Source organism: Trichosurus vulpecula, chromosome 5 (genome assembly GCF_011100635.1).
Source record: "Trichosurus vulpecula isolate mTriVul1 chromosome 5, mTriVul1.pri, whole genome shotgun sequence".
NCBI lineage: Eukaryota > Metazoa > Chordata > Mammalia > Diprotodontia > Phalangeridae > Trichosurus > Trichosurus vulpecula.
In genome coordinates, this window is record NC_050577.1 from 44052039 (window position 1) to 44073783 (window position 21745).

General features: G+C 38.0%; 1 protein-coding gene across 1 annotated transcript in view; it reads right to left on the bottom strand.

Moving 5' to 3' along the window:
• Nucleotides 1-250: 250 nt before the first annotated feature.
• Nucleotides 251-21745, bottom strand: part of KIF15 (kinesin family member 15) — a 60258-nt gene continuing 38763 nt past the window's right edge. The window contains exons 20-32 of the mRNA XM_036759456.1: nt 21203-21272; nt 20756-20842; nt 18775-18879; nt 17930-18052; nt 14019-14165; nt 13401-13502; nt 12704-12868; nt 7231-7340; nt 6375-6450; nt 4790-4827; nt 2452-2617; nt 2032-2163; nt 251-1686 (exon numbers count right to left, since the gene is read on the bottom strand). Coding sequence (XP_036615351.1) covers nt 1621-1686; nt 2032-2163; nt 2452-2617; nt 4790-4827; nt 6375-6450; nt 7231-7340; nt 12704-12868; nt 13401-13502; nt 14019-14165; nt 17930-18052; nt 18775-18879; nt 20756-20842; nt 21203-21272 — 1387 coding nt within the window. The 3' untranslated portion in view covers nt 251-1620. The remainder of the gene's footprint in view (nt 1687-2031; nt 2164-2451; nt 2618-4789; nt 4828-6374; nt 6451-7230; nt 7341-12703; nt 12869-13400; nt 13503-14018; nt 14166-17929; nt 18053-18774; nt 18880-20755; nt 20843-21202; nt 21273-21745) is intronic.

A 21745-nucleotide genomic window follows, 5' to 3' on the forward strand; every position in this document is an offset into this window, starting at 1 on the left:
AGGGGCAAGATATACATCTCCGTGAAATCACCTGCATAGGGAGGAACCATTTGCTAAATACTGAGCTTACATCCATCTTGCAATTATTCCCAGCCACGCAAACTGTGTGTGCTCAAGAAGTAAGCATAACAACAAAATCTGTACAAAATCCATTGATATAAACTTTATTTTCAATTCTAACCTGAGATTTCTGAACAATTATTATCTAAAAGATATAAAACAAACAACAATGAGGAATTTGCTGGTATCCTTTAAAAAAACATAGCATCATTATTCTTTTCTTCAGGTGCTAAAGGTGTTCTGGGCCATAGTTAAGTCTAAGGTCTGTGTTGTCCTTCCCTGATGGATCTGGCAAGAGGTACGAGGCCTGATTTGTGGGCTTTCATTCACCAAAGCTGGAGGATAAATGGGGTGAATCCTGAGGAAGTGAATCTACGGAACAGTCACGTCTGGCTTTGTGATGTACACATATTGGCAGACTGACACTGCTACACTAGGGGAGACAAACTGGCAAATCTCTAAGGTCTGCTCCAGGCAAGACGGAGCCCCGTAAGGCCCAACCTGGAGTTCACCATGCCTCTTTAAGGCTCTATCTCCAGATAAGAGGTGGCAAGATGAACATATCCAACACTCCAGGTCTCTGATTATGTTTCATAGTTAACCATATGAATCACAGAACTACAGGAATGTTTGAGGAAAACAACACATGTGCACACTGCACACCTGTCTTTATATAATAAGCCTCAGTAAGAGAGAGACCTATCATTGGAACAAGCCAAAAAGTCAAAGATGTTTTCCGCTGAAAAGAAAAGATGACAGGTTAAGGTACCCCAAAGGGAAGAAATAAAAGTTATTCTGTCTCAGGAAATTTATCTCCACATTAAACAAGAGTATCAATCAAGTGGTTGCTCATTCATATGTGAGAAGCTGAAGTCTGGGTTTTGGGGGACAATAGCACTTTTTTGCCCATTCTCTAAGCTGTTGTCATGTACCATCTTCAAAATTATTTTATTCCCAGATAACAGAAAAGTATAAAGCATTTCCAAAATTTTATTTATGTTCTACCAGATATACTTTGCTAGTACATAGTGCTAGAACAAGTATTTTCTGCTCAACAGACCATACAGTATTAAAAAAATCTCATCAAATGTTTGGCCCAATGACACCAATTGATGCTAAAATAAGTAATAAGAAAAGCTGCTTTTGAACATTCATAGGAAAAATATAGAAAAGAGCAGAGAAGAATGGCAAGAAATATAGCTCAATAACACTGAGGCACATTGAGAGTGACTCCTGTAACCTGTACACCAGGAGCCTCAAGTGAAAACAAAAAGCAATGGTAGCACCAGAGTCGTCATGTAAACCACAGTTCCAGGCTGTGTTTTATTTTCAAAACAGAACCAAACCAAACCAAACAAACCAACAAACCGTCTCCAGCATTTGCAGCTGGGAGGTCTTTTCCAGGAACCTTGAGATGTAGGAATTGGAATGGCATCAGAAGACTGTTAATTACAGGGAGACAAAAATGCCCCATTAGACTTTGAGCTGCCACTTCATTTTTTGTGACAAAGGAAACACACACCAAAACCATGAAGACTTTTAGGGGATTTGATGAGAATCTCAACAAATGTCATATTTTCTGCTTTCTTTTAAGAAGACATTTTCAACACGTAATTTTTCAGCTTCCTGAAAAGAAGAGAATAAAAAATTAAGCTTTAATTTTCAAAGAATTACATGTTTTTGGCATTATTAAATTTAAAATATTAAATCAGAATTACCAAAAGTTGCAGTTTTTCAAACTATTTGTTAGTACAATTAAAGTTAAATGCCTGATGGTTATGATACCTAAATAAATTAGACAGGAGGCATATTTATTGTACAGTAAAGCAAGAACCTAATAAGACTTACATATTTTTAAATGCCTTGAAGTGAGTGGGATTTTTTAGTCTATGTCAGTTCAATAACAGAATTCTGATCAATTTTAAACACTTATGAAAATCAGTGTATTAATGATCTCCACATTAAACATACTTCAGTGAGTCTGGCATTGTCTTTCTTCAGTTTCACCAGGTACTGAATCTTCTGGTTTGGATTTGTGTGCCCTACTAATTTTCCATTTTCTTCTGCAAGAAACTCCACCTGCTTCCTTAGCATGTTAGTCTCCTGTAACGAAAGGGGCAAAAATGAAAAGTGGTTTGTGGCTTGTTATTTATACTTCCAGAGTACTGTGAAGAGCATTTCACCGGGAGAAGACAGAAGAGCACATATACCTGGAGCACAAAATGTGGCTAAGGTCCTTTTCTTTAATCATAAGGCTTTATTTATTTATCATGAGGGCTGCAGCAATTTCCAGCCATGGAAAAATGAACATAATAAACAGAGACTTTTGTACGGATGAGTTCTACAAATATAAGTGGGCTAGACAATACTGAACACCAAACCAACCCAAACCTGTAAAATTTTGTCTTTTTCTTCATAGAGTTCTTCCAGCTTGGATCTCAACTGCTCCTTCTCCTGGAAAGCTTTCAATTCCAGAGCTCTTGTCCGTTCTACTTCCTCCATCATTTTAAGCCAGTCAATTTCTTTGCCTGTAAGGACATCTTTGACTTCTTTTAATCTAGAAAGACAAATGTAATTTTATGGGTAGGTGCGATGTTAAAAATATTAAATGGTCTTCACATATGTGAGGTTCCCCTCAAAGCTCTAAACCTGGAAGGGCGCCTCTATATTGAGCCAATCAAAAGGAAAGTATGGGGAAGATCCTTGCTTACTTCAGGCATCTGTGATTACATTGGTAACTCCCCTATACATAACTTAATATATCATGAATTGTTATGGCTGAGACAACATCATTATGATTATTCAAAGCTCTGGTGATGACCTCAACACACTTAGCTGGACTGGTCCTTAATCAGAGTTAATTAGCAGGCCTAGACCTAACTGAGCTTTTCCAGTTTGGTAGAGCCAGCGAGAGCTGACAGCATTCTATTGGAATATCCTCCAATAATCCAATATCACCTCCATGTGCACAGTAAGCACCTCATAAATGCTTATTCATCCATCTATAACAAGATATGGCTTTGCTAGTGCAGGCACTTTTTTAATAGCAAAAATGACTCTTGACCTGTTTAGTGGCCACATTAACTTGTTTACCTGATCTTTGGGTTTCCCCCTTGCTGGATACAAGAGGATTTCTATTTGGCAACAGAAATTCATGTGGTTTCAGTCTAGTCAGAAACAATACAAAGGAAAAGCAAAATCCCACCATCCCCACTGTTACAAGTGGCACAACACTGTCAGTCCCTTGAATATAAAAAATAACAATTTCTAGGAGCAGACAACATTCAAAATGGGTCCTGGGGCAAGAGAAAACTGGTCTATGGTTCTTTTAGGCTCTGCTGCTCACAGTAATTCTGCAAGCTATATAAAACACAAAGCTGGACTTTCTCATGCAATGTATAGGATTTTTCATTCTGTCACTTTGCTTCATCTTACAGGTTAGGAAATGAAGGCCCAGAGTCACTACTGGGGTGGAGCCAAGATGGAAGAGTAAAAGCAGGGATTTGCTTGAGCTCTTCTCTAACTCCTTCCAAATAACTCTAAAAATGACTCTAAACAAATTTTAGAGCTACAGAACTCACAAAATGACAGAGTGAAACAAATCTCCAACACAAGATAGCCTGGAAGGTTGACGGGAAGGGAGCGGAGTGCAAGCAGGAAATGAAAGCCCAGAGAAGTAAATTACTTAATGCCAGGTACAAGTGAGTTCTAGTCAACAAAAGCACATTTCTAGAGCCACCTGCTAAAAAAGTACAGGCTTCCTTCCTCCTCAAATTTATTTTATTCATAGCAGCCAGAGAAGTTTTAGTACTGAGTGTTGGCCAGGATAAAGAAAAACTGAAATTCTGTGAAAATGATTGAAGATAATGACAATTCACACACACACGCAAGCACGCATGCGCCAAGGGCTCTAGAGAAGAAGTGTCACACTCAACCAGAAATGGGAGTCACCAGATCATACTTAAGGATTCCTTTGGGCTGTATATTGAATTAGAAAAACACATATAAACATTAACCATGTTCTAATGTATTCTTTTACTTGATTAAATATTCCCCAATTACATTTTAATCAGGTTCTGGTGTGGGTTGCACGTTCAACACCCCTGGTCGGCAGGAAACCATTCTAATAGTAACCTTGCAATTTGAAGGCTCAGGAACAGGTGCGGGGGAGGGAGCGAAAAGGAGGTTAAGACGCCCTAGCTACAGGAGGGCATTTGAGAGCTGACCACAAGTGTTTCTTTAGAATCAAAAAAATCACTTTCATACCAAGGTTGATAAGTCAACTTAGCGATAGTTTGACTTTAATTTTTCTGAATACAAACACGAAGTGACTAGAATGAAGGTACAATACTTCCCCAAGCTTTTAAAACTCTAACACTGATCAACAATCTTCCTGTTTTTGACTAACTGGACATTGAATTTGTAGTCTTTCTGACCAGTAAAAATAGAAAAAACACACTACTATATACCTCTCTGGTATTACTGTGCAAGAATATTACATAAAATATATGTGTAATATAAATATGTATGTAAAATCCCTCTTTAGTCACTTAGGAAGTTATATTATGTTATAAAATCTGACATTTTTATTACATAAAAAGTTGCAGTAGGGCCAAAGTTCATACCTTATTAATCTAATAAATGTTTCCTCCTTTATGACTGGAGAATGAAAATAAGCAAAGATTTAGAAGAATTAAATTTTAAAATCATGAAATAATATTTAACTTACTCTGTTTTTATTTTCAGCATTTCTTCAATTGCTTTATTCTGTATAAGATCAAAATGGAAACACATTACTTTGGTTTCTAAAGACTTGTTTAAAATAAATTTTTTAAAAAGATAGAAAAACTTAACAGTCTCCTTTGTCCCCAACAGTGAAAATGAAAGCATGTCTTTGCTCTGTTACATGCTATCATTTCCTGAGGGTGTGCTAAAATGAACAGTGCTGTTTACCTGTAGGAAGATAAGAAATAGCAGGTAACTGAATGATCATTTGCTCCTGTCTTCTCTTCCTGATCATGCCCTGTTTGCCTCATCTCCTCCATGAGAACAGGAGCTCCTGAAGAAGGGGCTGTTTTTACTTTTACTTTTCTCTGTGCTTAGCACAGGACTTTGCATATATTAAATGCTTAATAAATATTTGATTTTTGAATGATTCCAAAAGAAATATTAAATCTTTACTTCAAAAACTTGGAACTCAGGGAAGGGCCCTCTGTGGCTATCTAGTCCAACCCACAACTGAAAAAGAATCTCACGCAACATGTCCAACAACCCTCTTTCATTGCTGTGATCACTGTGAATCCTAGTGGCTTCTTTATAACCAAGACAAAGTTTATCAATACTCAATTTTAAATGGTCTGAAATGACTGCTACATCATATCTAAAAAGAAGATACTTTACTCATAACCATAAAATTATAGACAAGGAAGGGGAAAGGATTTCAAGTCTGCCAGTCCACCTGTTGGACAAATCGTGAGTCATGCCAACGATGACCTTCCCGACAGAGCCATCCACCCAGTCTCTGTCTGCAGGCCCTCAGGGGCCATCACTTCACTGCCCATGAGGCAGTCCATTTCTTCTGGGGGCATCTCTAAGTATGTTGAGATAGGCCTGCCTGTGTAATTTCTGCTCTTCTACACTGTGCCCTCTAGGACCAAGAATCAGATCCTTTACATGACATTGTTCAAATCTTTGAAGACTGCTATCATGCTCCACCTGTCCCTTCTTGTGCTTCTTTTCTCCAGGCTGAGTATCTCCAGCTCCCTCAGCTGCTCCTTGAATAGCATGGCTTCAAATCTATATCTTAGCTGTCTTCCTCTGGATACCCTCTACTTCATATTTGTCCCATCTGAAATGTGGCTTCCATAACTGGACATAACATTCCCAGTGAGGTAACAACAGAGCAGACTACAGCAGGATAACGCCCTGCTTCATTCTGGATCCTACTGTCTATTATTGAAGTAATTTTCTATATCTATATTATTGCTATTTATGACAAGGTTGGCTTTTATTCTACATCATGCTGTTAGGATGGCACTATGTAACATGCTGTTATGATCTACCATGTTTTTTCCACAAGAAGTAATTTCTACTTCTCTCTGCTATTATTTCATATTTCTGCAGTTAATTTTAGAGAACAGGTGTGGGTGGAATCAAAGTGGAGTTCAGTAAAGATTTTTAAGAGTTAGCTATTGGTAGTTAATATACAGGAAGAATGACTTTCTAGCACCAAGTGAAAGTAACAAAAATGTTTACCTAAATAAGAAGGCGGATTTTGGATTCTTTCCCTTGTCTTAAAAAGACCAGGTACATACCTTAGCGAGTCTTTCTTCAGCAATTTCCTTTTCTTGTTCTTTTTTCAGTTGATGAATATCTAGATATTCTTGATTGCTATGTAAAGAAATGACAAAAAATACCAAAAAAATTTATAAAGTATAATTTTATATACTTCCCCAAATCAAAACTGGTTATTAGTCAATTATTAGGATGGTGACAATTTTATGGGTTGTAGGGTGGTGGTGGTGGTGGTGGTGGAGGAGGTCTTAACCCATGATTCAGTTGGTGTAAGGGTTCTCTGGTACTCAAATTCCCTCACAAAGGCAGATAAGCAACTCATCTGTAACTTGTATTCTTACCAAGTTGTCCAGTATATTGAGGGGTTAAGTGATTGGTCTATGGCAGAGGTGAGGAACCTGCCTCCTTGAGGCCACATGTGGTCTTCTAGGTCCTCTAGTACAGCCTTTGATTGTTTCCGAGTTTTGCAGAACAAAGCCTTTTATTAAGTGGATTTGTTCTGTGAAGTTTGGATTCAGTCAAAGGGCTCCACATGTGGCCTCAGGGCTCCAGGTTCTCCACCTCTGGTCTATGGTCATACAACATATATACAAAGAAAAAGAACTAGAACTCATGTGTTCCTGACTCCAAAGCTGGTTCTTCTCATTAGTACATCATACTGTCTCTCATTAACAACAACTAAATTTAAAATTCATATTAGCAGTAAACATGTTTCAATAATTTCCATGTACCACCAAGAAAGTACTTACTAAAACAATTTTGGAAACTGCTAAACCTTATTAACTACTGCTCACAGGCAAGAGAATTAAATTTCCTATGGAAAAAATCACAAGTAACAAGCAAGTAGACTGGAGGGTTTTGTATGCTTTTTCTTACCTGTTTTTCTTTTGCTTCTTAACATCATCAAGTTGGCTCTGCAGGCTTTGATTGGTCTCCGTTAATTGTTGAAGTTCTAGGCGTGTGTTTTCTAATTCACATAACTGCTCCTAAAGACATATAAAACAAGCCTTTCAGGTGGAGCCAACGTGGCAAATTAGGTGCAGCCACCCAGGTGAACTATTCTAACATTGCCCTTCAAATATCTTTAAAAAAATGGCTCAAACCAAATTTTGGAGTGGCAAAGCCAATAAGAAGTTGGGGTGAAATAATTTCACTGCCTTAAAAAGCTTAAGAGGTAGGCAAGAGAAGTCTGTTCACACCTGGGTGGAGGTCTGTCCAGAGCCTACACACATAGCCACAGCAGCAGCAGCTTCAGGAGCTCTCAGCCCAGAGACAGTAGAGGGTTGTAGGACTGGTCAGAATGAGATTAAAGGGGATCCTTTGCTGGGATTGATTGGCAACTATTACCCATATGCAGTTCTAGGTTGCAGTTCCAGGGCAGAGAGCAGGACTCGCGGTCAATTACAAGGGAGCAGGGATTCTCATTACAATTTCAAGGCCAAGAGAAGCACTAGCGTGTGCAGCTATGAGAGACCAGGGGCCATTCCTTGGTAAAGACCAGAGCACAGCATAGGAGAGCAGTGACCATACCTCTTCCCAGGATCACACCACCTTGGAGACACCAAAAACTTGCATACTTCAGACTTGCAGACTGAACAAGCTCTGAAAACAGCAGCATGAAAAAGCCTGAAGCTTGGGACAATGCCTCCAATCCCCCAACAACAAGAAGCAGAGTCTGACTTTAGCATAAAGTTCAAAGGCAGGAAATAGGCTGGAAAATGAGCAAATAATTTAGAAAGAATTTGATCATAAAAAACTACTATGGTGGCAGAGACGACCAAGATAGAAACTCAGAAGAATATACCAGTATGAAAAAGGCTACAAAAGACCTCAAAGAAAATTGCTAATTGGACCTGACTCCAACAAGAATTCCTGGAAGAGTTAAAGGAAAGGCTGAGCAATGCAGGGAAAGAAATGAAAGTAATGCAAGAAACTTAAGAATATTAACAGCTTGATAAAAGAGGCATAAAAATACTGAAGAAAATAACACCTTAAAAAACAGAACTGACCCAATGGTAAATAAGGTACAAAAATTCACCAAAGGAAAAAACTCCTTAAAAAGCAGAATAGGTCAAATTGAAAAGGAGGTACAAAAACTCACTGAAGCTAATAATTCCTCAAAAATCAGAATTGCCTAAGTGGAAACTAACCACTCCACGAGACATCAAGAAACAATAAAACAAAGTCGAAAGAATGAAAAAAATAGAAGAAAACAAAATATCTCGTTGAAAAAACAAGTGACCTGGAAAACAGATCAAGGAGAGATAATTTAAGAATTATCAGACTACTGAAAAGCTGTGAATAAAGAGCCCAGACATCATATTTTGAAAAATTATCAAAGAAAACTGCTGTAATATCCTAGAGGGTAAAATAGAAATTGATGGAATCCACCAATCACTTCCTGAAAGAGATCCCAAAATAAAAATTCCCAGGAATATTACAGCCAAATTCCAGAGCTCCCAGGTCAAAGGGAAAATACTTCATACAGTCTGAAAGGAACAATTCAAGTGTTGTAGAGCCACAGTCAGGATCACATTGGATTGCGCAGCTTCCATGTTAAAGAAGCAGAGGGCCTGGAATATGATATTATGGGAGGTAAAGGAGCTAGGATTAGAAACAAGAATAACCTACCAGTAAAACTAAATATAATCCTTCAGGATGTTTAATGAAATAGAGGACTTCTAAGAATTCCTGGTGAAAAGACCAGAGCTGAAGAGAAAATCTGACATTCAAATAAAAGACTGAACAGAAGCATAAAAAAGTAAACATGAAAGAATAATCATAAAGGAGTCAATAAAATTAAACTGTTTACATTCCTACTTGGGAAGATAATACATGTAACTCCTAAGAACTTTATCATTATTAGGGCAGTTAAAGGGTGTTTACGTAGAGGGTATGGGGGTGGGTAGATTATGTTGGAATGACTGCCAATAAAAATGAAGGGGCGGGAAAGGGATGTACTAGGAGAAGGAGGAAGGAGACACAGAATGGGGAAGATCTCATATAAAAGAGGCATACAATGGAAAGGAGAATGGGTGGCACGTGTGTGCGCGTGTATACACATGCACACAGACAGAGGACTGTGTACAGAAATGTCACTTGCTCAACAGGAAAATAGGAGAGGAAGAGAGAAAGGAATGGAGGATGATAAAAGTGAGGTTAGAGTAGGGAAGGCAGTGGTTAGAAGCAAAATACACTTTTCAGGGGGCACGGGATAAACAGAAAGAAAGAAGAAATAAGGACTAATGGGATAGAGGGAAATACGTAGTAATTGTAACTGTGAATGCGAATGGGACAAGCTCAACCATAAAACAGACATGGATGGCATAATGTATCAGAAACTGATAGCGTAGTGGACCAGAAACCAGAATCCAGCAGTATGATGTTTACAAGAGACACCCTTGAAACACAAAAATACACACACTATTAAAATAAAGAGCCGGAGCAGAAGCTAACATGCTTCCACTGAAGTAAAAAAAAAAAAAAGGCAGGGGTAGCAATCATAATCTCAGACAAAGCAAAAGCAAAAATGGACTTAATTAAAAGAGATAATCAGGGAAACTACATTTTGCTAAAAGGTACCGTAGACAATGAAATAATACTAAAAATTTTTTATAGCAAGTTTCTCTGATAAAGACCTCATTTCTCAAATATATATTGAGTATAGAATTGAGTTAAATTTATAAAAATAAGAGCCATTCCCCAATTGATAAATGATCAAAGGATACAAACAGGCAGTTTTCAGAAGAAGAAATAAAAACTATCTATAGTCATATGAAAAAATGCTCTAAATCACTATTGATTAAAAGCAAATTTAAAAACTCTGAGGTAACACCTCACACCTATTAGAAATGACAAATGCTGGAGGGGATGAGGGAAAATAGGTACACCAATGAACTGGTGGTAGAGTACCGAACTGATCCAACCATTCTGAAGAAAAATTTGGAACTATGCCCAAAAGGCTATAAATCCATACCTTTTGACACAGCAATACCACTACTAGGTCTGTATCCCAAATAGATCAAAGAAAAAGGAAAAGGCCCTATATGTACAAAAATATTTATAGCAGCTCTTTGTGTGCTGGCAAAAAGTTGGAAATTGAGAGCATACTCATTAATTGGGGAATGACTGAACAAGTTGTAGCATATGATTGTGATGGAGACTACAGTCCTGTAAGAAATGAAGAGGGCGGTGGTTACAGAAAAATATGACAAGACCCATATAAACTGAGGCAGAGTTAAGTGGGAAGAACCAGGAGATCATTGTGCTCAAAAACAGCAATGTTGTAATGATGATCAAATGTGAAAGACTTGGCTACTCTGAGGAGTACAGTGATCTAAGACAATTCCAACGGACTCATATGAGAAAAAAATGCCTTCTACCTTCAAAGACAGAACTGATGAACTCTGAATGCAAACTGAAATATACTCTTCCCACTTTTAAAATTTTTCTTGTTTTTGGAAATATGTTTTGCATGATTTCAAATGTATAACTGATATATTGCTGCCTTCTCAGTGGATGGGAGAGTGTGGGAGGGAGAGTTTGGAACAATAAAATTTAAGAAGAAAAAAATGTTAAAAATAAATAATAATAAAAAGAACCATGTCTTTCAGCATAGGCTTTTACTTCTGTTTATAGAAACATCTGATAAGCTAGCAATAATCCTTTCCTGAGAGCCAAATATGTAATTTTGGACATTGTGGGAAAACATAAAATAACCATTAGCCACATTCCCTGTTCTAAATAGTTGGGAGTAATACCCATGAAGCAATGTGAGAACAAAGTAACATTGAATAAGTGCATAAAGAATTACCTTCCTTTTTTTCTTTAGACTTTACTTGTTTCACTGGCACAGGGAACTCACAATAAGAAAACTCTCTTGAGCAAGGCATACTGACAACTGCTTTGCAATTTATAATTCTAAAGAACTGCTGAGAGTACTAAGAGGCTATGTGACTACCCTGGCTTCTGGGTCCAGGAACTGTCAAGGGTGGACTTGTCATCATGACTCCAAGGCTGCCCTTTATGCATATGCTCTGCTGCCTCTTGCAGACAATTCACTGTGTAAAAAATACCTTCATTGTGACCCAAAGCATGCTCACCTTTAATTGTTCTCACTCATCTGCCTAGATCAGATCTGCACAACATATGGCCTCTACATTTTTCACAGGCTGCCCAAAATCCTTTGGAGGGCTGCAAGTGTGCATGGGCCGAATCTTGCGCAAGTCTGGCCTAGATCTTAAGCTCCTTAAGGGCAGGGCTTCTGTTGTGTCTCATTTTTTATTCCCAAGAGTTAGCACAGTGTCTTGCTCACAGGTAGCACTTAAGTTTATGGAACTGAAAAAATAACAAAAAGTGTCGTGGTATTCTGTTTTCTCAAAACTATCATCCTCGCCACATCCTCAATTCTTAATGGGCATCCAATATGACATATTTTATAGTGCAGACCATTAATACCATGAGGAATTATTACTCTCAATGTATTTTCATTTCTTATGACTAATTATTGATAGCCCAATAACCTTTTTCACTTTTAATTTTGACAAGCAGAATGCTGCTGGACTGCTAGAGGAAGCCAGAGACCCATGTATACAGCCAGCAAACATATGTAATCTTGGCATTTATCACTGCTCAATAATCCTCAAAAATTTTTATTCTAAACCATCTCTCTTACTAGATGATCCTGCCTATTTTATCAAAAGAACTGTCTAGCACAAGCTCCCCTAACTACCCCCCTTGCTATCTTAAAAAATCTTAGGCCTGTTCGTTCCCATTTTTGCCTCTCCCTCCGACTCCAGGGAATGAGTAGGCCTCCTCCTTGCCAAAGCTGGAATTCTTTTTCTCATTGCCTCCCTTTGACATCTTATTCAAACAACACAACTGGGCCCCAACCAAATCTTTATTCTCTCCTCGTCCGTTGCCTACAAGGATGCTCAGTTCTCCAATATTCTAAAAACAAACCTTTTCTCCTGACCCAGTTACCCCCGGAAGCTAGTATCCAAACTCCTTCCTAATTCACTACCCACCGAACTTACTGTAATCTGGCTTTTGCCTTCACTGTTCTATGGAACCTGCTTTCCAGGGTCACTGAAGACCTCCATATTTCCCAGTCACATGGCCCTTTGTGAGTCCTTGTCTTCCTTCTTTGTTTCCGTAGTAGTATGGTATAGAAGAGCAGTATATACTATATGTCTATAGTACAGAATAGAAGAGCACCATCACCTTCTTGGGGTGATCCTCAAACTACCTCCCTAATAGGGATATAAATATGAAGTACGGTGGAAAGGCAAGTTGTTCTTCTGCCCTCCAAGGATGGCCCATGTACTGTTTAAAAGGAAAGCACAAGTACCTTCATTCTAAGGATTTCAATGTTTTTGACATCTCTTTCTTCATTCAATTTTGTTACAAGATGCTGCAAGGAGATTGTGGAGGCTCTTCTGTCTTCTATTTCTTGTTCTTGTGTTTCTAGGAGCTTTGCCAGATTTGCTTGAAAACTAGGTGGAGTTTTAGGACTCTGCAAGATATAGTAATTTTTAATTCTTAATTTTAGTGATTTTAACAAAAATTTAATTTTAACTGCATTAGCTCCACATACCTGAAAATATCTTATTGGTTATTGTCTTCCACTTAAAAATCTAAACAGTTTGTTCTATCAGCCAAAATGCACACAGAAAGAATACTTTCATTACTAATGATATATGTTGTTTCAAAGTTTGCAAAACATTTTATAAACACTATTTCATTTTAGCCTCATATCAGCCCTGCAAGGCAAATTCTGTAGGTGTTACCATTCCCATTTTAGAGATGAAGAAACTGAGGATGAGCGAGGTTAAGTGCCTATCCCAACAGCACATAGCTACTGACTGTCAGGAAGCAGGACTTCAGACGGAGGTTGCCTCTGAATCCAGTACTCTCCTGGGCTGTCTCTTAATTGTGTGTAAACAATTAAAAAAAGATCTTTCTAACTATAATTTTCAAATGCACACTTTTGTCATCTCTGAAGCTGTTATCACTATTTGGAAACAGAACTGGTATTCTAAAAGTACCTGTGGAAATACAGAAGCAGAATCCATTACGCATTCTAGGTGTCTCATTTTCAAACTATATGCATTCTTCCTCTGTTCCAATTCTTTATCTTTTTGGCTTAGCTATGAAAACAAAATAAAATATTAACTTTGAAAAGAATACAGGTTTCATACCCACAAAGAAAATGCAAGCTTTTCAGAGGATGTGAAAATTCTACTGGTTTGAACATTTCACAATTTGAAATAGAACAAAATGACAAATACCCCACATTCTTCCTCAAAAGTCCAAGGTCCCACTAAAGTTGCTGTTCCTACCACATGGCTTATTCCAATTGCAGTGAGTTGAAATTACGGTTTTTTTCTTAACCTTGTTACCATCCAGTAAACGAATAACCTTTTATCTACGCGTTGTTAAGGTATTTGACACATTTCTAATAGCCTATTATTAGCAAGAACAAAGTTGCCTTTATATTAGAAGATATCCATGTTCCCAAAGATTCAAAATTCTCCAATTTCATTTAATAATTTCCTGCAAATTATCTAAAAGGCTAGGATGCCCCTGAAGCTTATGTGGATTAGCCAAATTTAAATTACTATTTCACTTAAAATTCTTGCAGAGATAGCCTCATTTAAGTATACCTGTTCCTGAAGTTCCTGAATGAAAGCTTCTTTCTTTGCAAGCTCTTCCTGGGCAGACTGAAGCAACACAGAGTGCTTTTTAGAGGCTTCTGTTAATTTGTTTAGCTGGTCTGTGGCATGAGCTAGATCTTCACACAACATGTCTCTCTGTTAGAATACAACACCCCCAACCCCAAAGGAAAAATGCAATGTTATTTGTGCCAACACCACAAGGAGTCAGTAATCATTACTTTATGTATTCAATTCAAAAAGTTAAAATTAAATTCACCTTAAATTTTTCTTTAATTTTTCAGTGATGTCTTTCATTTTTAAGCCATTTTATTTCTTAATACATCCCTTCCCACTTCCCTTGTCAGAGTGCTACCCCGTGTAACAGAGAATAAAAAATAAAGAGGAAAAACTAAACAATACATCGATCAAGTCTGGCAGTATATAAAATGTCCCATATCCGTAGTCCTATATCTCTGCAAAGGAGGAGAGGGCACGTTTTCTCATCTCTTTTTCACAGACAAGATTGGTTAATATAATCACGCAGCATTCAGTTAAAAAAAATTAATATCAACTTTCAAAAAGGTTTAAAAATCACAGTCATAAAACCAAACCATAGCTAATGGAGAAGAGAAGGAACACCTAATTCTTGTAGGTTAATGGTTGGAGAAGTAATGGCAGGGCCATGAACACCTGGGGCAGCCCAACAGACACCACCAGATCTATCTGTGCTTCCTCACTTTTTAAAGCTCTTGATTAAAAAAAAAATCTGATTAAGGGCCATGACAGGAATTTTTTTTTTAATTGAGGGGGGAAGGCAGGGCAATTGGGGTTAAGTGACTTGCCCAAGGTCACACAGTTAGTAAGTGTGTCAAGTGTCTGAGGCTGGATTTGAACTCAGGTCCTCCTGACTCCAGGGCCAGTGCTCTACTCACTGCACCACCTAGCTGCCCTTATGACAGGAACTTTAAACTCCAAAAGAACTGGACAGCACTTAATGTGGGGGCTTTTCTCCTGTGAGGAGTAGGAACCCACCTACCAAGGCCAAATTGCCTCCTGAAACTGTAATCTGCTCTGGAACCCAGGGTCAAAAGAACTAAGTTTCCAAATTAGGCTTGAGGTAGTATAGAAGGAGCGCTTGCTTAAAATCCAGTACAGTTCTCTCTCTTTCCCCTAACTAAAATCAAAGAATGTTTTTATTTTCTTTTGCTTAAGGCATTTCAGATAGTCAACAAGCATTTAGTAAATGTTTCCTATGTGCATGGCACAGTGCTAAGGTTACAAAGAAGACAAGGTCCCTGCTTCGAAGAGCTCCCACTGAGTGACTCATTTCTAGAGAGTCCTCCGATGTAGAGCTTAGAATTAGGGTGTCATCCAGCCCCAGACTCTCATTTTACTCATGGAGAAACTGGAGTCTGAAGAGAAATTACTTGTTCAAGGTCACGAGAAGCATGATCAGAGCTAGAGCTCAGCTACCCTGACTGAATGCAGTACTCTTTTCATCAGGCTATCTCTTTCATGTTGAATTTTAAAAGAAAAACAAAAATCCCAGAAATAAAAAATCAGAAGAAAAAGGATATGACAGAATAGAATGCAGTGAGCAGCCATGCCAGAGATAAGAAACTGAAGATGACCTCAAGGTGATGGGGTGGTGGGACCTGATCCCCAAAAGCCCTATGTCTAAGTGACCCCTCCCCTACACCCAGCACCCCGTGAGAAAATTTTCCCTAGTTGCAGAACACATTCTCTTAACAGAAGAGACACAATGGTGCCTGGCCCAAGGATTTTTGTACCTGGCTGGCCCAAGTACTCTTCCTGGCATCAGATCCCCAAGGCCCATGCCTCTGGCAGCCAAACAAAAAACCATCTCTTCTCCCTTAATGTCTGGTATCAACAAAGTTATCTCTGAAGACTTCCTGTATTTTCCCATCCACATCACTGATGCCTGCTCAGTAATGCCCTTGCATTACCTTATTAACATCCTTAACATGCCTTTCCCTTCCCCTTTTCTATATAAGCTTTAGATTCACTCCCATTAAGTTGCAGGTTTCCCAAAGGAACTTCGCCCACTACTACTGGCATTGCAATAAGACTTTTGCCACTTGACTGAAAGAAGGCTTGAGTGTGTGAATTCGTTCCACAGAACTTTTCCTAGGCATTCTCAGGGTCCTAGCACCCTTAAACCATGTCAGTACCAGAAACCTCTTCAAAGGCAATTCAGAAGCTAGCTTGGATTCCAGAAGGTCTAAGGGGAAAATGTTGCTTTTTAAAAAAAATTCCTACGAAAAATCAGTTTATAAAAAATTTCCATATTAGCCATGTTGCAAAACCAAACAAAATACAACCCCTCCCCCCAAATAAACAAGAAAAAGCAAGAGACAGAAAAAAGTATGCTTCAATCCACTCTCAGAGTTCATCACTTCTCTCTCTGGAGACTGACAGCATTATTCATCAGGGATCCTCTGGAACTGTCTTGGACCACTGCCTAAGTCTTCCACAACTGATCATCGTTACACTATTGCTGTTAACATGCACGATGTTCTCTTGGCTCTGCTCACTTCACTTTGCATCAGATCATGAGTCCTTCCAGGTTTTTCTGAAACCACTCCCTTTGTCATTTCTTAGAGCACACAATCATATACCACAACTTCTTTGGCCACTCCCCAATTGGTGGGCCTCTCCTCAATTTCTAATTCTTTGCCGCCACAAAAAGAGCAGCTACCAATATTTTTGACCACATAGGTCCTTTTCCCTTTTCTTTGTCAATCCTGCTCCACAAACCAAAATATCCCCTCTCTCCAAAACCACTAACCCTTATTTGCCCCAGGTGCCACCTCTTCCAACTCTCCAAGCATTAGTCTCCAGTCTCCATTTTCCTTGTATTCATCTAGCATCTGTCTTCCTCTAAGTCTGACCAACAGTCCTGAGTTCTTGGCCAAATTCCTTAAGTGATTTAAACATGTTCTCTTTCATTATCATCTACTTAAAACTACTTGCCCTCCAGTTTCTGACCCCACCATGACACTGAAATTTATCTAATATTAATTACAGCTTCTTTCTAGTCAAATCTAAGTCTTAAGTGATAGGGCATAGAGTGCTGGAGGCAGGAAAAACTGGTTTACAGTTGGCCTCAGACACTCACTTGACATGCAACCCTGAGGGAGGCACATCCTCTCACAGCCTTAGTTTCATCATTTGTAAAAGGGGGATAATAATAGCATCACACTCAGAGTTGTTATGGGATTAAATTATAGAAAGCACCCTGCAAATCTTAAAGCTTTGATCATTCCCTCCATGAAACTATTTCCTCCTGGGCCTGTGACTATCTTGGCTCTGTCATTTCTAGCTCTTCCTAGACTCTTCTCCCCTAAAGAGTTTTGGCTTTCTCTATCCATCACCTTCATCAAACATTTCCCCAGACATCTCCAGCCCAATGCTTGTTCTAACTTCCAATTCATATTTTCTGCTGCCTATGGCATATATTCACTCAGATAACTTATCAAAAGAAAGTCCAACAACAAAAGCTAAACTTATTTCTCTCTTCTAATCCATCGATTCTTCTCATTTCCCCATTTCTGTCAATAACATAACTATCTATCCAGTCATGAAAACTTGAGAACTTAAAAGTCCTCTTTGAGAATCTTTTTTTATTTATCCTTCAGACTCAGTCTAGAGCCACATAACTAAAATGTGCAAGAAGAGTTCGGGTGTTCCTGACTCTGAGGCCAGATCTCTGCTCACCAGGACATTTCGCTTCTCAAGATACGCAATTCCCATGCAATCAATGTTAAACATTTCTGGAAAGAAGTTATCTAGCTTTAACCACCATCTATTGCTCAAGTTTAGTAACAGTAGCTGATAAATATTGGCATATGTTTGCAGGTAATCTTATTAAAAAGCACATACAACATACCAAAATTTACCTCAATATCATCAGACAATTTTCTTGAATTAAGGGCTTGTTTCAGTTCCATAATCTGCTCTTCGTGTTTCTTTAAATCTGCTTTACAGTCTTCTTTTTCAGTCAAGGTAGAGTTATATTTGCACTAAAGAAGAACATGTTATGATCAAAAGAGCCATTTATCTGAACACCATGAAAATCAAAATATTATTTTAGTATGTAATAAAACCCCAGCCTGATGACTACACTAGGTTACCATATATCTGGAAAACAGAGAAAATTTTACAGGTAGTGAGAGAATGGGACATTCTGTATTGAAGCCAAGTGGGCAACGGGACATAAATCACCACAGGTACAAAGAGACCCCTGAAGAGTCGACAGAGGGGGAAACATGAGGCCAATGCAGGTATAAACTTTTCCTGACATCAGATTACAAAGGAGGGCTTTTACTGTACTTAAATGCTAATACCTGCATACTGTTATCTTTTATCTTATATATCATTTATATACCCCGCCCCTCCCCATAAGGACTATGGGCAGTTTCTCAATTTTACCATATACTGCCTATGGCTATAGTTTTCTCCTAGCTTACTTAGAGACACATAGTATGGTAATCTAATCTTAATTGCAGATCTTTGTGAAGTTTAAACCATTAACCACGAATAAAAAGTTCTGGTTAAGACACACGCAAGGAATGCAGAGGATGAGAAGGTGCTGCATCTAGATAAATGAATGGCATTACAAATCCATCTAAGAAATATAAGGGAAATAAAGGAAAATACTAAGTGGTAATTTTCTATGCACAGAATTGTAGTAAAAAAATCCAATCTCACACAATGATAACATCTCATTACTAACAGAACTTACTGTAATGTCCTCTAGTTCTCTTGTTAACATATCTATACTCCCATTTTTCTGACTAACAGATGCTTTCAGGTCCTGGATCTGACCCATGAGATCAGTCACAGCTTCCTAAAAAGGATAGAAAAATATCATTTTTGAGTTCACCATTATTTGTTAATGATAATGACTAGGAAGTCCTAGTTCTGAACTGCCTGTCCATTTTCATTTAAAAGGAGACAGTTCTAATCTGTACCTCACTTATGATCCAAACTATTGTACCCCTCTGCGTACCAAGGGATCTGTGACGTTTCATAGAAGCTCCTTAGATGTGAGTCTGTACAGGCTAGAAGAGCCTACCCAACCACCAAAATCAGTCCATTTGTCTACCTCTCTCACTGACAACTTGATTATTAGTACAATTCAAGGTTCTGATACTCGGATGTGAAGACAACAGTTTCCCCAGGATCTCACAACAGTGAAACTGTCTTCAAGGAGTAAAGCCACATGACCTACAGGTGCTGGTTGGGAAAGTGACTACTCTCAGGCCTGAAAATATGACATCGAGGGTGGCAGTTTCAAGGACACAGAATATCTAGTATTTTCTTTGGTCTTTCATATAAACTTTAATCAACTAATTAATCAACACCCATTTTATGAAGTGCCTATTATTTTTCAGGCACAGGGGATATCAATACAATAAATAAAATAATTCTTATTCCCAAGCAGTGTATGTTTTAGTAGGATCGACATGTACACACACACACACACACACACACACACACACACACACACATCCAGAATAGTTAAATAAGTACAAAATAGAAATATGAGGTGGCTGGGGGCAGTTGAGGGCTGAGAAAAGGGTTCAATGGTAAAGTCATCCTTGGCTTTGTCTTAAAGGAAAAGACGGATTCTTTGAGGTGATCTATTTCAAGTAAGCATGGAAAGAGAGTGCTGTATTCCAGAAGCAGAGAAGGCTAAAGGGGCTGGAATGCACAGTGAAGGAGGAGAAGTAATTAACAGTAAGGCTAGAAACATAAGGGAAAGGTTGTGAAAAGCTTTCAAAACTAAACAGAAATGTTTCTATTTGATCTGAGGGGCAACAGGGAGACACTGGAATTTACAGAGTAAGGGTGCGACATTTTTCAGTTCTACACTTAAGGAAAATCACTTTAGCAGCAGTATGAGAAATGGGCTGGAGTAGGGAGACCCTTGAGAAAAACAGACCAGCTTGGAGGCCACTACCATAACTACATAGTTTCCTCAATAATCAAGATTTCCAGCAACCATATCGCTCTAGAACATATCACCAAACGCTGTGAAAACGACCACTGGTAATTGTAACAAGGCCATCATACTTTACTCATTAAGATCAAATATGCTCTAAAGACCACTCCTCTCCAAAAGAGAATTCTTAATAAGCTTAGCTGTATGGTTTCTTAGCATATAAAAACAAGAAGCTGAAAATTAAAAAAAATAAAGGTTACTAGGGAAGGAGGTACACACCGCCATAACTAATGAAATAATCAGGTCTTTGGTCTATGCTTTTTTGGTTTCTTAGCTACTAAGCCATTCAACACTTCATAAGCTAGGAAAAGGATCATGTCATCATTATTAACAGCATACGAACTACCAGTCAGTCAATAAACATGTATTAAGTGCTTACTACGCACTAGGTGCTGTGCTAAGCACTTGGAGATACAAAGAGGCAAAAGATAGCACCTCTCCTTGAGAAGCTCACAGTCTAACGGTGAAGACAACAAGTAAACCACTATGTTACTCGATAGAATCACTACAGAAAAGACACAAGGATTCCTTCCATCCCCTTCTAAGGCCACCCCATGTCCCTCTTTTACTAAATATGACTAACAGTGTTTCAGTACTTGTCAAACTTTAGAAAAAGAGGAAACAGGGCCCAGGTTTGCATTTCATCAGCATGACTGCCATGAAGGACACAACTTCACCTTCACTTTTCACAGAGTAAGAAAAGCTTTACCCTTCTTACCTGGTCAGCAGCCTTTGTCTTCTCTAAAGAGATGATGGTCTTCTCAGCTGTGGACAAGGTCTGTTCCAGCTTCTCTATTTTTGCTGTCTGGGAGTTAGGGAGAAAATGTAGGTTCTTTTATGAATTTAAATTTTCCTCATAGATAGAGAGCATCATATTCGTATTCTATTTTAAAAGTACATGTTTTCTAGAACCCAGATCTATTTACGAAATTAATGAAAATAAAACAGTGAGTATTGGTTCAGAGATCCTGCTGTAATCAGACAAATATGTACAAAAGGGAATCCATTTAAGAGACCACAGCTACATTTTATATAGTATCTCTGAAGCTAATTTAATAAAATAGAATGACTAGAAACCTTATTTCCAATCTTCTAAAACATCCTCCCAATAAACCTATTAAGAACCACAAAATCTCCAATACTGATGTAATAATATGCCAGCTACCTGCTGCTCACACTTAGCAATCTCTTTCTGTTTCTCCTGTTGTACTGAATCGAGAACTTCTAAGAACTTCCTGAAAGAGAAGAAATATATTTCATAGGTGACTTACTTCAAACAAATATTCTATGAATCTAAGTAATCAAGACTTAAAGAGCTAATTTTAAGTTACATCCCCACTATGATCACGATATAAAGATGGGGGGTTATAGAACAGACATTTTAATAACAATTGTTTTCAATTTCCTAAAATTCAATTTTGATTACTTTAGAGAAGCTCAGAGTACTTGAGAGCTAATTATTTATTCTAGTTATGGTTTTTAATTTAATTTTAAATTTCTTTTTAACAAAAGACAACAACGACTAAATGGTAAATATTTGCCAAATTAAGTTTATTCAAACTTTAAATGTTTAACAAAAAAGACCTAATATTTATTTTGAAAACTTTTTTTAAAAGTTATTGTTTGCAATGTAATATCAGAAATAAAAATTTAATAAAGGCATTAAGTTGAAAATATTCTATAATTCTGAAGAAAAAGTACTGAGCCA